Genomic DNA, 15,261 nt, shown 5'->3' on the forward strand with positions numbered 1-15,261 from the left:
CAATGAAATACTTTAATTAGTCACTGTTGTAATGTAGGTTGGCTGGGGATTGTTTTGTGTGTTAAGATCTGGAAAGGTATTCCATTCCTCACTCTGAGAGGCACAATAAATGTAAATGTAAGATTTACTTTTGTAGAGATTACATAAATTCCTAATTAATATTCTTACACCTCGAATAAAAGCTTACCAGCACCCATCCTGTCACCTCATGCTTCTCTGGCCCGCCACGAGTCTGGATGGCAAGGTTGTCACGGTCACCAGGCAGCAACTCCATCTTTTCCACACCAGTCGCGGTTTTCATTACCTATTGTTTAAAATAGCAAAGCATCAGACTCTGAATCATAAATATACTCTTATCTGGTACTTTAGATTGTTGAAGAACCGTACCATCTTGAGAATATTCATGATACTTAGCACGAAGAGTATCATGGTATGTTGAGTATTACCCCCGAGACATGTTACACCATGTCAAACTGCTTTGTGCATTGAATGCTATTGCCTGCAGTTCACAAACGGCACAAATCGAGCTAAAAAATCTCTTCTAAATTATTCAAAAGCTTCAAAAGGAAAATATTTAGTTAGCAACAACAGTTGATTTCCTCACACATAATGGCTCTTTAGCAAATCAAAGTTTTAATTTAAGTCCACGATAACAGCAATAGACCCTCTAAGCAATTACTGGGTTTTTGTTCTTTCTAAGCTGTCAGTACAGACTTGTGTAACAAAGAGCATATCAATGTTAAAATTGTGGGGAAAGTATTTTTGAACTTAGGCAGCAACAAAAACTCAGTTTAGATGCAATCAGTCAACAAAATGTATTGAATTCCAGATTCCTCATGTATCAGATTTTGACACCACTTCTCAAACAAACTGCTGAAACCTCAATCACATTTTACCTCAGTTACTTTTCCTAAATAAAATCCACAAAACAGATCTAAAAACAAATTCGGTCATTTAAACTAAATGTTGAAACTTGAATTTGCATTTACATCATTACAACTGTACAGGTCATTGAAATTAAATTATCGAACAGAGGGGTTGGTAATGCGATGGCAGCTATTTGCTTCCTGTATAATTGGGCATAGAGGTCTGAGGGTCAATGCGGCCAGGCAGTGTGAAGGGCATAAACTGTTTCCATGGGTTATTAGGGCCTGGAAAACCATTCAGATTAGGGGACCTTATAATGCAACTAGACCACCTCATTTGCACTTTAGATGTACAGTGCCCTTTTGTAAGAAGTGCTTACAATGGGGAGACCCTGAACTCAGTTTAAAAAAAAAAAAATTCCCCTGACTGGTCCATTCTATTCCTCCATATTCCATACCCCCCAATCTATTTTCTTCTCTGCCTCTTTTTCCCCATCCCCACACTTACTACTTCCATGTTCCCCTGGAAAATCTGGTGCTCCACAGGCTGCTGATACCTGAAGCTGTGGGCCCTGACCCCAATTACCAGATTCAAATATACTGAAATCATAGAATGGTTACAGCATAGAAGGGGGACATTCGGCTCATTGAGTCTGTGCCAGCTCTCAGCAAGAGCACTTCAGCTAGTCCCACTTCCCCGCCCTGCCTTGTAGCCCTGCAAATTAATTTTCCTTCGGGTACTTATCCACTTCCCTTTTGAAAGCCACGATCGAGTCTGCCTCCACCACCCTTTCGGGCAGTGCACTCCAGATCCTAACCACTCGCTGCATGAAAAAAAGTTATCCCTCATGTTGCCTAAGTTGAACTCATGTTATTAAATGACCATCAACTTGGCTTAATTGAATTCAGGGATATGAGTTTATGTTCTACAGATAGCAACGTTTGGGCTTGATGCCCTTTGGTATTAATATGGCGGTTTAGTCAATAGCATAAAGCAACAGAGTGACTTTCTGGAATTGATTGAGGGTGGAAGGACAGGCTCTAAGCACATGTTTGTAGCACATGTTTAAGTGAAATGGTGTAAAGTTAACTAGTAACTTACCAATTCTTCAAAGACAATAGCCCATGGCCGTTTTCGCCACTCCATTATAGAAAAGACATTAATGCCATTGAGAATGTACAGCATGATGCCAAGAATTGGAAAGAATAGTTATGAGGAGTGACTTGAGATACTCAGACAGTATCCAACTAAAAGAAAAGGCTTACACAAGTGCAAGGAAAAGTAGAAATCAAGGGGACTGGGTAAGCTATAAAAAGTAAGTAATGAGGACAAAGAAGAATATGAAAAAAAACTTCCAAGGAATAACAGGATAAGTGTTTATAAATATATTGAGAAAGGGAGTGGTAAAGGGAATTGTGGGCTCATCAAATAAAGATGCAGGTGAGAATATAATGGACAAGAAATAAATACTTTATATCCATTTTCAGTGGAGAAAAAAGACAACATTCAAAGAAAGCTAAATTTAAATCAAGGGGTGGAACTTAGAGGATCTTAATACAAGATTTAAAAATGGTAATGGAGAAAATAACGTGACTTGAGAAAGACAAATCTCTAGGACCTGATTGTTTCTATTGTAGGGTAGAAATAGGTATGGTAATTGTAGCTGTGTTAGTCTCAATGTGTCCTTAACATTACAAAATAGTAAATGTCATTCCATTGTTTAAGAAGGGAGCAAGAGAGAAACTAGAAAACTGCACATCTGTCAGGTTGCAGTAACTTCCCCAAACTATCATCAGAAAAAGAGTGACTGAGCACTTGGACAAATATGAACTGATCAAAAAGAATCAATGTGGATGCACACTGAATTTGAGGTAACCTTGTGACATGGGTTGGTAATTAGTTGGAGATAGGAGACAGAGAGTAGGAATAAAGGGAACATTTTCTGATTGGTAGAATGTGACTAGTGGGGAACCCCAGGATCTGTACTGGGCCCTCAGCTTTTTATTAATGACTTGGATGAAGGAATAGGAATATCCAAGTTTGCAGATGAAACTAAGTTCGGAGGCACAGTAAGTTGTGTAGATGGGAGGAGGAAGTTACAAAGGGACATAGACAGACAAATTAGGTGGGCAAAATTGTGAATGGCAGGTGGCATTCAATGTGAGGTCATCCACTTTGGATCCAAGAAAGACATATTGGAATATATTCTTAATTGTGATAGACCAGAAACTGTGGAGGAGCAAAAGGATTTGGGTGTCCATGTGCACAGACCATTTAAAAACTACTATACGGTACAAATTTAATCAACAAGGCTACTGGAATGTTGGTCTTTATCTCAAGGGGGTTGGAACATAAAAGTGAGGAAGTGCTTCTTCAGTTGCACAGAGTCTTGGGTCCGATTCCCATCTGGAGTACTTACATAGGATTACGTAGGATATACAGTACAGAAACCGGCCAGTCAGCCCAACCAGTCTGTGCCAGCATTTATTCTCCACTCGAGCCTCCCCAGTCTTTCCTCATCTAAATCTATCAGCATAACCCTCTATTCCTTTCTCCCTCATATGCTTGTCTAATCTCCCCTTAAATGAATTCATACTATTCGTTTCAACCACTCCCTGTAGTAGTGAGTTCCACATTCTCACCACTCTCTGCGTAAAGACATTTTCTGAATTCCCTATTGGATTTATTGGTGACTATCATGTTGATGGCCTCTAGTTTTGCTCTTCCCCATAGGTGGAAACGCTCTGTATCTACTCTATCAAAACCTTTCATAATTTTAAAGACCTCTATTAGGTCACCCCTCAGCCTTCTTTTTCAAGAGAAAAGAGAGACAGCCCATTCATGCTTTCCTGATATGTATAACCTCATATTTCTGGTATTGTCCTTTTAATCTTTTTTGCACCCTCTCCAGTGCATCTATATCCTTTTTATAACATGGTGACCAGAATTGTACGCAGTACTCCCAAGTGTGTTCAAACCAAGGTTCGATACAAGTTTAGCATAACTTCTCTACTTTTCAATTCTGTCCCTCTAGAAATAAACTCTAGTGCTTGGTTTGCTTTTTTTTGTGGCCTTGTTAACCTGTGTTGCTCTTTTTATGATTTGTGTATTTGTACTCCCAGATCCCTTTGCTCCTCAACCCCATTTAAATTCGTATTTTTCAAGTAATATGTGATCTCCCTATTTTTCTTACCAAAATATAATACCTCACGTGTTCAGTTTTAGGCACCAAACCTGAAGAAAGATATATTAACTTTGAAGGGGGTGCAGCACAGTTTCACCAGAATGATACCAGGGCTTAAAGAGTTAATTATGAGGTCAGGTTGCATAAACATGGTTTGTATTTCCTTGAGTTTAGAAGATTGAGGGATTACCGAATTAATATCTTAAAATATTTCAGGGATTTGATAGGGTCGATACAGAGTCTATGATAATTAGTTCTAATAAAATAATTAGATTGAGTAGATATAGTGAAGCTATTTCCTCTGGTGGGGTTATCCAGTACAGGGGGCATATAATCTTAAAATCAGAACTAGACCATTCAGGAGTGAAATCATGACACACCTTTTCACAAAGGGTAGTGGGTGCTGGGTCAATTGTAATTTTCAAGACTGATAGATTTTTGTTATGTCAGGGTATTAAAGGATATAGAGCAAAGGTGGGTAAATGGAGTAGAGGTACAGATCAGCCATGATCTAATTGAATGGTCAAACAGATTCAAGGGGCTGAATGGCCTACCCCTGTTCCTATATTTAAATGCTAAGAGAATATTTAATGAAGTATTTTTTTTAATTCTGAATGGTTTTGATAGGCTAAATAGGGAAAGACTATTTCCTCTGGTTGGGGAAGTCAATGGCAGGGTTGTCATCAATTTAAGATTGGTATTAAGAGAGTGAGGAGAGAGGTTAAGATAAACTTCTTTACTGAGAGTTTTTGGGGCATGGGATGCTTTGCCACAGGGAGTGATTGAGGCAGTGACACATTGCATCTTTTAAGGAAAAATTGGATAAATATTTGAAGCAGAGGAAGATACTGGACTACAGGGAGAGAGCTGGGCAGTAGGATTAGCTTTGGGTACTCTAGCAAAGAGCTAGCATGGATATGATGGGCTGAATAGCTTCCTTGTCTGATTTATTGCATGGCGTAGCGAACAGGTGATATGTCACTGGTCAAAATCAATTGGGATTGGTAAGCAAAGGGCTTATTGGAAATCTTGTTTTATTTCAACATAAGTGTTGATATGTACATATTCTAATTAGTCAAATGATTAATGTAAATAGACTAATCGATTCTCAAACACAAGTTCAAAACTTTAATTACATTCGGGGAACATAACTGTTAATTTCCCCAAAATGCATAAGATGATTTAGAAAGATCTGAGGAACTTCTTTTTCTAAAAGTTCTAAACTCTGAAAACTGAGTAAGAACAACTGCTGTTTGAAATTTGCTAACCTTGTTCCAGGTGAGTACAGGAGTAGGTACTCCAATAACTTCACAGGTAAGGTAAACTTGGGATCCACTGACATTCCAGATCTCCTTAGGCTGTGTCACAATGACTGGAGCTGCAGAAGGAAAATATGTCAATTTAGTTTCTCTCTTGTTAGCACTGGACAATGTGGACCATTTTCCATACCTCGGCAGCCTATTATCAGCAAGGGCAGACATCGACGACGAGGTTCAATACCACCTCCAGTGCACCAGCGCAGCCTTTGGCCGCCTGAGGAAGAGAGTGTTCGAAGATCAGGCCCTCAAATCTGCCACCAAGCTCATGGTCTACACGGCTGTAGTGATACCCGATCTCCTGTATGGCTCAGAGACATGGACCATATACAGTAGACACTTCAAATCGCTGAAAAAATACCATCAACGATGTCTCTGCAAGATCCTGCAAATACCCTGGGAGAACAGACGCACCAACGTTAGCGCCCTCGACCAGGCCAACATCCCCAGCATTGAAACACTGACCACACTCGACCAATTCCGTTGGGCGGGCCACATTGTTCGCATACCTGACACAAGACTCCCAAAGCAAGCGCTCTACTCGGACCTTCCACCCGGCAAGCGAGCCCTAGCTGGGCAGAGGAAACGTTTCAAGGACACCCTCAAAGCCTCCTTGATAAAATAGAACATCCCCACCGACACCTGGGAGACACTGGCAAAAGACCGCCCTAAGTGGAGGAAGTGCATCTAGGAGGGCGCTGAGCACCTCAAGTCTCATCTCCGAGAGCATGCAGAAATCAAGCGCAGGCAACGGAAAGAGCGTGTGGCAAACCAGTCCCACCCACCCTTTCCTTCAGCGACTATCTGTGACAGAGACTGTAATTCCCGTATTGAACTTGTACAGTCACCTGAGAACTCACTTTTAGAGTGGAAGCAAGTCTTCCTCGATTTCGAGGATCTGCCTATGATGATGATGATAGCACTTACTAGAGAGGACTAGCATCGGAGGTCAGCTCTTCTGTGACCAGCAATGGAGGGAAAGCCTCATATGATAATTATTCATCTTAAGGTGGTATTACTCAACATTTTTTTTACAAAGTCATTATTGGCATGTGGAACTCTGTTAATTCAGCATAAGAAAGGTGTTCATGTTTAGTTCATTCGATATAGGGGAAAAATGTGGTTGGTATCATTAGCGAGAGAGACACACACACACACAGATTTCACTTAGCAACAGCCGGTGTTTGCAACCAACCGGCCGTGGATATTTTCAGAATAGAATGTTTAGATTAGAAATATTGGGCTCAATTTTCCCCAGTGATTTGCGCCGTTTTTTTTTTGGAGCAAGCTGCTCTTTATGGCCGAAGTTGAAAAAACACAGTTTCCCCAATCAAGTTGCACCAGTGTAACTCAGTTTTTTTTTTCAGCCAAAGGGGGCGTAACCAGACATCTACACCACTTCTGGTCATTTAGGAAAGTTTGGCCAGAGAGAGAGAGAGAGAGAGAGAGAGAGTGAGTGAGTGCTGGGAGACTGGGGACCGAGAATGGGACCGGACCAGCAAGCCCTTCGGGCAGGGTTGGAGGTAAGTTGGTGCTATGTGTTTTTCAATTCTTTTAATGTGTTGGGAGCTGGCTGTATGCTTCACTTTGCAGCCTCAGCTCGCATTGAGTCTCTAGTTACGATGGCAGCCTGATCTTTTTGGCGCAGATCAAGGCACCACCTCCAAAACTGAAGGTCGGGTTAAGCCATGCCAAAATGAAGAAATCCAACGGGGAAACTTAGAACATTTATTTTTTGGCGTACTTAGGCCCCCAAAAAATCGGGCGTAACTCTTCAAGTACGCCAAAAAAATGCTTTGGGGAAAATTGAGCCCTAAGTTAGGATAAGAAAGTCTTGAGACTAGAAGGTTTATGCTTACCATAGCAAGACCACGATGTTTTTATGTGCTCCTAACGTTGCTGATGTATGTTGATGTCGTGGGCCGCCCCAACCTGTGTGAGAACACCACCGCAGGTCAGGACTATACATAGAGCTGGAGCGCCGGGCCCTAGAACATCGTGGGCGAAGGTGCGGCGAATGAGGGTATAGGGCCCAGATGAGCCGAGGGCCCAGGGTCAGCACGGGCCTGCCCACACTGCGATATGTGTGCGAACTAGGTCCGTACAGCAGAACTGGTCTCCAGTTGTCCTGGTTAACTCTTGCCACTGGATAAAGGCCTAGCTTTATCAAGCCTGTGTGGTGGCTGATGTGTAGCAGTCACCACACGTTAAAAAAAATCCATGCACAGGCATCTTCCACCCCCTCAATTGGAGTTCAGGACTGGAACATCGGGTCCTTCATTGAAACATCTGTGAACTCATGTGGAAGCAAGTCATCCTTGTTCGAGGGACTACCTATGATGATGATGATGTTGAAGAAAATACAAACTTGTGTCCCTGGACTATGAAGTAGCCAGAGACTACCATATTAGGCAATGCCTGCTCCAGTTTGATAAGAAAACAGTGTATGAGTATAAGCTTTTTCCTTTGTTCAAGCAGCACGAAAAGGCCCATGCCCACGTCCATGTGCTCTATCTGACTTTCACCAGGCCGTTGCTCCACATAGATACGAGACCTGCCATGGGGCTTATTATAACTTACTTCCACATCAGTGGAGGGGATGGAAACAGAGGGGATAACATTGTGGCTTTCCATGAATAGAAGCTCCTAATGGAATTCCTCTAGGTGGCTGCAGATTTTTGGCTAAGCTTTTTTTCTTGAGGTGGACTTCAAATTGCCAGAGTGAAACACTGGTTGCCTCAAACTTTCTGACCACCACCAATAATAAAGGCTACAAATTATTGTGGGTTTCCCAACGGGGAATCCGTCTATGTGCAATATTGATGGAAGCGGAGGAGGAGACTTGAAGTAAAAAGAAAAGGAAGATTTGCGTTTATGTAGCGCCTTTCACAACCTCAGGCTGCCCAGAGTGCTTTACAGCCAATGAAGTGCTGTTTGAAGTGCAGTCATTGTTATATCGTAGGAAACGCAGCAACCAATTTGCGCACAGCAAGGTCCCATAAGCAGCCATGTGATAATGACCAGGTAATCTATACATTTTTTTAGTGATGTTGATTGAGGAATAAATATTGACCAGGACACCAGGGATAACTCACCTGTTCTTCAAAATAGTGCCATGGGATCTTTTACATCCACCTGAGAGAGCAGATGGAGCCTCGGTTTAACGTCTAATCCAAAAGACGGCACCTCCGACATTGCAGCAATCCCTCAGTACTGCACTGAAGCGTCAACATCGATTTTTGTGGTCAAGTGTCTGGAGTGGGACTTGAACCCACAACCTTCTGACAGCGATAAGAGTTCTACCCATTGAGCTAAAGCAAAGGACAGTATGGCAGCATCAAAACAGGATGAGACTAACCCATCACAACCCCTCTCCCATCCCATGAGTCTATAGGACCAGCAGCTATTATGAGGATATGAATAAAGAGATCTGCTTCCGCAGATTTAAGTTCAGAAAGGAAGCTCTGGATGACCTGTTCCAGCGTCTGCACCCTGACCTGTAGCCCAGACCAAGTGCCTGCCAGTATCGGTCTGAGTAAGCACAGCTCTCAATCTTTTATGCTTCATTCCAGGCTGCAATGGGGGAACCACATTCACCAAGCTAGAGGGTCAGAAAAATGAATGCTCCTGTCATTTTGTGGGCTTGGCTACTAACACATTTGGTGGATTATCAAATTTGTTATAAAGTACCACTAAGAATAAAGATTAAACTTTTGAGCCATGTATCAAGGCGACAAGTGTTAATTTAAAACAGGATTACGGTAAATCATAAAGAAGGTTGCGGGTTCAAGTCCCACTCCTGGGACTTGAGCACATAAATCTAAGCTGACACTCCAGGTCAGTACTGAAGGAGTGCTGCATTCTCAGGTGGATGTAAAAGATCCCATGGCACTATTTCGAAGAAGAGCAGGGGAGTTATTTTCGGTGTCCTGGCCAATATTTATCCCTCAAACAACATCAGTAAAAAACAGGTTATCTGGTCACTATCACATTGCCTTTTGTGGGAGCTTGCTGTGTGCAAATTGGCTGTCACGTTTCTCACATAACAACAGTGACTACACTCTAAAAGTACTTCATTGGCTGTAAAGCGCTTTGAGATGTCCGGTGGTTGTGAAAGACACCATAAACATGGCAAGTCTTTTTAAAACTGCAGAGCCTTAAGGAGGTGAAATTAGTATGCATTGCGCCCATTTTTCTGGCATAAAACAGGCGCAAAGCATGCCAATTTAGCAGTGGGACAGGCATGCGCAATCTGTGCAGGTGTTGGACTCAATGCTAAATTCGTGCGACCCGGACGCCTAAAACAGTCATTAGGCCCTGTAAGTTAGGGGTCCAACGCCTGTTGAAGGACCCCTCGCTGAAACTTAATCACCAATGAGTGGGGCAGGCCAGGATTGTTCGCTTGCCCCTTGAGGTAAGGATGCCAGCTTACCATGGTGGACACCAATGAAAGCCAAGTTAAAATAATGTTTCTTTGAAGTTCCTGTGGAATGGCCCCAGACCAAAATTTACCTTTTAATGTCATTCGAGCAGGCAGGTTTGTCCAAGTCTTTTCTCTCTGTGGGAATCATTGGTGTGCAACACAAGAACCTTAGGAGTCACACACAAATTGTAAATCCATGTTCCTATCAATTTTCCTATGAATAGGCCTTGGTATTTAGGATTTATACAGTGAGCTGCAGCAATGCTAAAAACGGTTCTTTCCAAGCCTCTAGGTCCACAAAACTCAAAGAGGACACACCAGCAAATGGAGTCAACAGTGCAAAAATTATGCAGCAAAAAAATAAATCCAGCTGCAGTGAAAACATTTATTCATAATGGGATGAAATATTCACCATAGAAAGGTTCAGCAACGCCAGCGAAACCTTTCAGAGAGTAATCTGTGCATTCGGCTGTGGTTATTATTAATCCAGTGCTTAACAGAACCCCACAAGAACCAATGGTTAAAAGTCACTTCTACTGATAGATCAACCTCAGCAAAAAATTTACAGAGTGCAACCATTAAACAGAACTGGCTTGACATGTCACTGCACGCGGGCTGTTAATAAGATTCGACGTGCTACTGCATAGTTTTAAGGTGAATTATAAAATGAGTAATGCAACACAAAGCTAACACTGATCCATTGCAAATGAGCACAGCTATGTTGCTTTGTCTCGACTTATTGCAAGGACTCTTACGCTAAATTAAAAATGATCAAAGTAATGCTAAAAGGAGGTGGGGTAGCATTGCTGGTTAAAGAGGAGATTAATACAATAATTAGGAATGACATTAGCTTGAATGATGTGGAATCTATATGGGTAGAGCTGCAGAACACCAAAGGGCAAAAAACGTTAGTGGAAGTTGTGTACAGACCTCCAAACAGTAGTAGTGATGTTGGGGAGGGCATCAAACATGAAATTAGGGGTGCATGCAATAAGGGTGCAGCAGTTATAATGGGTGACTTTAATATGCACATAGATTGGGCTAACCAAACTGGAAGCAATACGGTGGAAGAAGATTTCCTGGAGTGCATAAGGGATGGTTTTCTAGACCAATATGTCGAGGAACCAACTAGGGGAGAGGCCATCTTAGACTGGGTGTTGTGTAATGAGAGAGGATTAATTAGCAATCTCATAGTGCGAGGCCCCTTGAGGAAGAGTGACCATAATATGGTGGAATTCTGCATTAGGATGGAGAATGAAACAGTTAATTCAGAGACCATGGTCCAGAACTTAAAGAAGGGTAACTTTGAAGGTATGAGGCGTGAATTGGCGAGGATTGATTGGCGAATGATACTTGAGGGGTTGACTGTGGATGGGCAATGGCAGACATTTAGAGACCGCATGGATGAACTACAACAATTGTACATTCCTGTCTGGCATAAAAATAAAAAAGCGAAGGTGGCTCAACCGTGGCTATCAAGGGAAATCAGGGATAGTATTAAAGCCAAGGAAGTGGCATACAAATTGGCCAGAAATAGCAGCGAACCCGGAGACTGGGAGAAATTTAGAACTCAGCAGAGGAGGACAAAGGGTTTGATTAGGGCAGGGAAAATGGAGTACGAGAAGAAGCTTGCAGGAAACATTAAGACGGATTGCAAAAGTTTCTATAGATATGTAAAGAGAAAAAGGTTAGTAAAGACAAATGTAGGTCCCCTGCAGTCAGAATCAGGGGAAGTCATAACGGGGAACAAAGAAATGGCGGACCAATTGAACAAGTACTTTGGTTCGGTATTCACTAAGGAGGACAATAATAACATTCCGGATATAAGAAGGGTCAGAGGGTCTAGTAAGGAGGAGGAACTGAGGGAAATCCTTATTAGTGGTGAAATTGTGTTGGGGAAATTGATGGGATTGAAGGCCGATAAATCTCCAGGGCCTGATGGACTGCATCCCAGAGTACTTAAGGAGGTGGCCTTGGAAATAGCGGATGCATTGACAGTCATTTTCCAACATTCCATTGACTCTGGATCAGTTCCTATCGAGTGGAAGGTAGCCAATGTAACCCCACTTTTTAAAAAAGGAGGGAGAGAGAAAACAGGGAATTATAGACCGGTCAGCCTGACATTGGTAGTGGGTAAGATGATGGAATCAATTATTAAAGATGTCATAGCAGCGCATTTGGAAAGAGGTGACATGATAGGTCCAAGTCAGCATGGATTTGTGAAAGGGGAATCATGCTTGACAAATCTTCTGGAATTTTTTGAGGATGTTTCCAGTAGAGTAGAGAAGGGAGAATCATTTGATGTGGTATATTTGGACTTTCAGAAGGCTTTCGACAAGGTTCCACACAAGAGATTAATGTGCAAAGTTAAAGCACATGGGATTTGGGGGTAGTGTGCTGACATGGATTGAAAAATGGTGGTCAGACAGGAAGCAAAGAGTAGGAGTAAATGGGTACTTTTCAGAATGGCAGGCGGTGACTAGTGGGGTACCGCAAGGTTTTGTGTTGGGGCCCCAGCTGTTTACACTGTATATTAATGATTTAGGCGAGGGGATTAAATGTAGTATCTCCAAATTTGCGGATGACACTAAGTTAGGTGGCAGTGTGAGCTGCGAGGAGGATGCTATGAGGCTGCAGAGCGACTTAGATAGGTTAGGTGAGTGGGCAAATGCATGGCAGATGAAGTATAATGTGGATAAATGTGAGGTTGTCCACTTTGATGGTAAAAACAGAGAGACAGACTATTATCTGAATGGTGACAGATTAGGAAAAGGGGAGGTGCAACGAGACCTGGGTGTCATGGTACATCAGTCATTGAAGGTTGGCATGCAGGTACAGCAGGCGGTTAAGAAAGCAAATGGCTTGTTGGCCTTCATAGCGAGGGGATTTGAGTACAGGGGCAGGGAGGTGTTGCTACAGTTGTACAGGGCCTTGGTGAGGCCACACCTGGAGTATTGTGTACAGTTCTGATCTCCTAACCTGAGGAAGGACATTCATGTTATTGAGGGAGTGCAGCGAAGGTTCACCAGATTGATTCCCGGGATGACGGGACTGACCTATCAAGAAAGACTGAATCAACTGGGCTTGTATTCACTCGAGTTCAGAAGATTGAGAGGGGACCTTATAGAAACGTTTACAATTCTGATGGGTTTAGACAGGTTAGATGCAGGAAGAATGTTCCCAATGTTGGGGAAGTCCAGAACGAGGGGTCACAGTCTAAGGATAAGGGGTAAGCCATTTAGGACCGAGATGAGGAGAAACTTCTTCACCCAGAGAATGGTGAACCTGTGGAATTCTGTACCACAGAAAGTTGTTGAGGCCAATTCACTAAATATATTCAAAAAGGAGTTAGATGTCGTCCTTTCTACTAAGGGGATCAAGGGGTATGGCAAGAAAGCAGGAATGGGGTACTGAAGTTGCATGTTCAGCCATGAACTCATTGAATGGCGGTGCAGGCTAGAAGGACCGAATGGCCTACTCCTGCACCTATTTTCTATGTTTCTATGTTTCTAAAGTTAAAAATATTTTGATTTTAAATACATTTTAGTCACATTTGATAGAGATGATATATTTGAATGATCACTTTGGTTAAAAGATGTATCATTGACTTCTCTTTTTAAAATAAAATAATTCTTGGGATATGGGAGTCGCTTGCAAGCCCATTGATTGCCCATCCCTTGTTGCCCTCGAGAAGGTGGTGGTGAGCCACCTTCTTGAACCGCTGCAGTCCGTGTGGTGAAGGTACTCCCACAATGCTGTTAGGGAGGGAGTTCCAGGATATTGACCTAGCGAAGATGAAGGAACGGCAATATATTTGCAAGTCAGGATAATGTGTGACTTGGTGGGGAACTTGGAGGTGATGGTGCTCCCATGCACTTGCTATCCTTGTCATTCAAGATGGTAGAGGTTGCAGATTTGCAGGTGCTGTCGAAGAAGCCTTGACGTGCATCCTGTCGATAATACACACTGCAGCCATGGTAACATCGTGATGAAGGGAATTAAATGTTTAAGGTGGTGGATGGGTTGCCACTCAAGCGGACTGCTTTATCCCGGATGGGGTCGAGCTTCTTGACCCTTGTTGCAGTTGCATCTATCAAGGCAAGTGGAAATTATTCCATCACATTCCTGACTTGTGCCCTGTAGGTTAGGGAAAGGCTTTGGGGAGTCAGGAGGTTAACCACTTGGCGTAGAATATCCAGCCTCTGAACTGCTCTAATTGCCACAGTATTTATGTGGCTGGTCCAGTGTGTGTCTGATTAATGGTGACCCCCCTCCCCCCCCCCCCCCCCAGGATGTTTATGGTGGGGGATTCAGTGATGGTGATGCCAATGAATGTCAAGGGGTGGTGGTTAGACATTTTCTTGTTGGAGATGGTCATTGCCTGGCACTTGTGTGGCGCGAAGGTTATTGGCACTTATCTGACCAGGACTTGCTGTATGCGGGCATGGACTGCTTCATTATCTGAGGAGCTGCAAATGGAAATGAACACTGTGCCATCATCAGCGAACAACCCTACTTTTGACCTTATGATGGAGGGAAGGTCATTGTTGGCAATCAGTACCCAGGGGTGCCACAGGGATCAGTGCTGGGACCCCACTATTTACAATCTATATTAACGACTTGGAGGAAGGGACCGGGTGTAACGTTTGCTGTCTACAAAGATGGGAGGAAAGCAATGTGAGGAGGACAGAATAAATCTGCAAAAGGACATAGACAGGCTAAGTGAGTGGGCAAAAATTTGTCAGGTGGAATATAATGTTGGAAAGTGTGAGGTCATGCACTTTGGCAGAAAAAAATCAAAGAGCAATTTATTATTTAAATGGAGAAAGATTGCAAAGTGCTGCAGTACAGCGGGACCTGGGGGTACTTGTGCATGAAACATAAAAGGTTAGTATGCAGGTACAGCAAGTGATCAGGAAGGCCAATGCAATCTTGGCCTTTATTGCAAACGGGACGGGATGGGGTAAAAGCAGGGAAGTCTTGCTACAGTTGTACAGGGTATAGGTGAGGCCACACCTGGAATATTGCGTGCAGTTTTGGTTTCCATATTTACGAAAGGATATACTTGCTTTGGAGGCAGTTCAGAGAAGGTTCACTCGGTTGATTCCGGAGATGAGGGGCTTGGCTTATGAGAAAAGGTTGAGTAGGTTGGGCCTCTACTCATTGGAATTCAGAAGAATGAGAGGTGATCTTATCGAAACGTATACGATTATGAGGGGGCTTGACAAGGTGGATGCAGAGAGGATGTTTCCGCTGATAGGGGAGACTAGAACTAGAGGGCATAATCTTAGAATAAGAGGCTGCCCATTTAAAACTGAGATGAGGAGAAATTTCTTCTCTGAGGGTTGTGGATCTGTGGAATTCGCTGCCTCAGAGAGCCGTGGAAGCTGGGACATTGAATAAATTTAAGACAGAAATAGACAGTTTCTTAAACGATAAGGGAACAAGGGGTTATGGAGAGCAGGCAGGGA

The 15,261-nt window shown here is 42.9% G+C and overlaps 1 protein-coding gene across 1 annotated transcript in view; it reads right to left on the bottom strand.

The window, feature by feature from the left end:
• igfbp7 (insulin-like growth factor binding protein 7) overlaps nucleotides 1-15,261 on the bottom strand; it is a 33,790-nt gene that overhangs the window by 4,733 nt on the left and 13,796 nt on the right. The window contains exons 2-3 of the mRNA XM_070872323.1: nucleotides 5,320-5,429; nucleotides 188-304 (exon numbers count right to left, since the gene is read on the bottom strand). Coding sequence (XP_070728424.1) covers nucleotides 188-304; nucleotides 5,320-5,429 — 227 coding nt within the window. The remainder of the gene's footprint in view (nucleotides 1-187; nucleotides 305-5,319; nucleotides 5,430-15,261) is intronic.

This window comes from Pristiophorus japonicus, chromosome 2 (genome assembly GCF_044704955.1).
Source record: "Pristiophorus japonicus isolate sPriJap1 chromosome 2, sPriJap1.hap1, whole genome shotgun sequence".
NCBI lineage: Eukaryota > Metazoa > Chordata > Chondrichthyes > Pristiophoridae > Pristiophorus > Pristiophorus japonicus.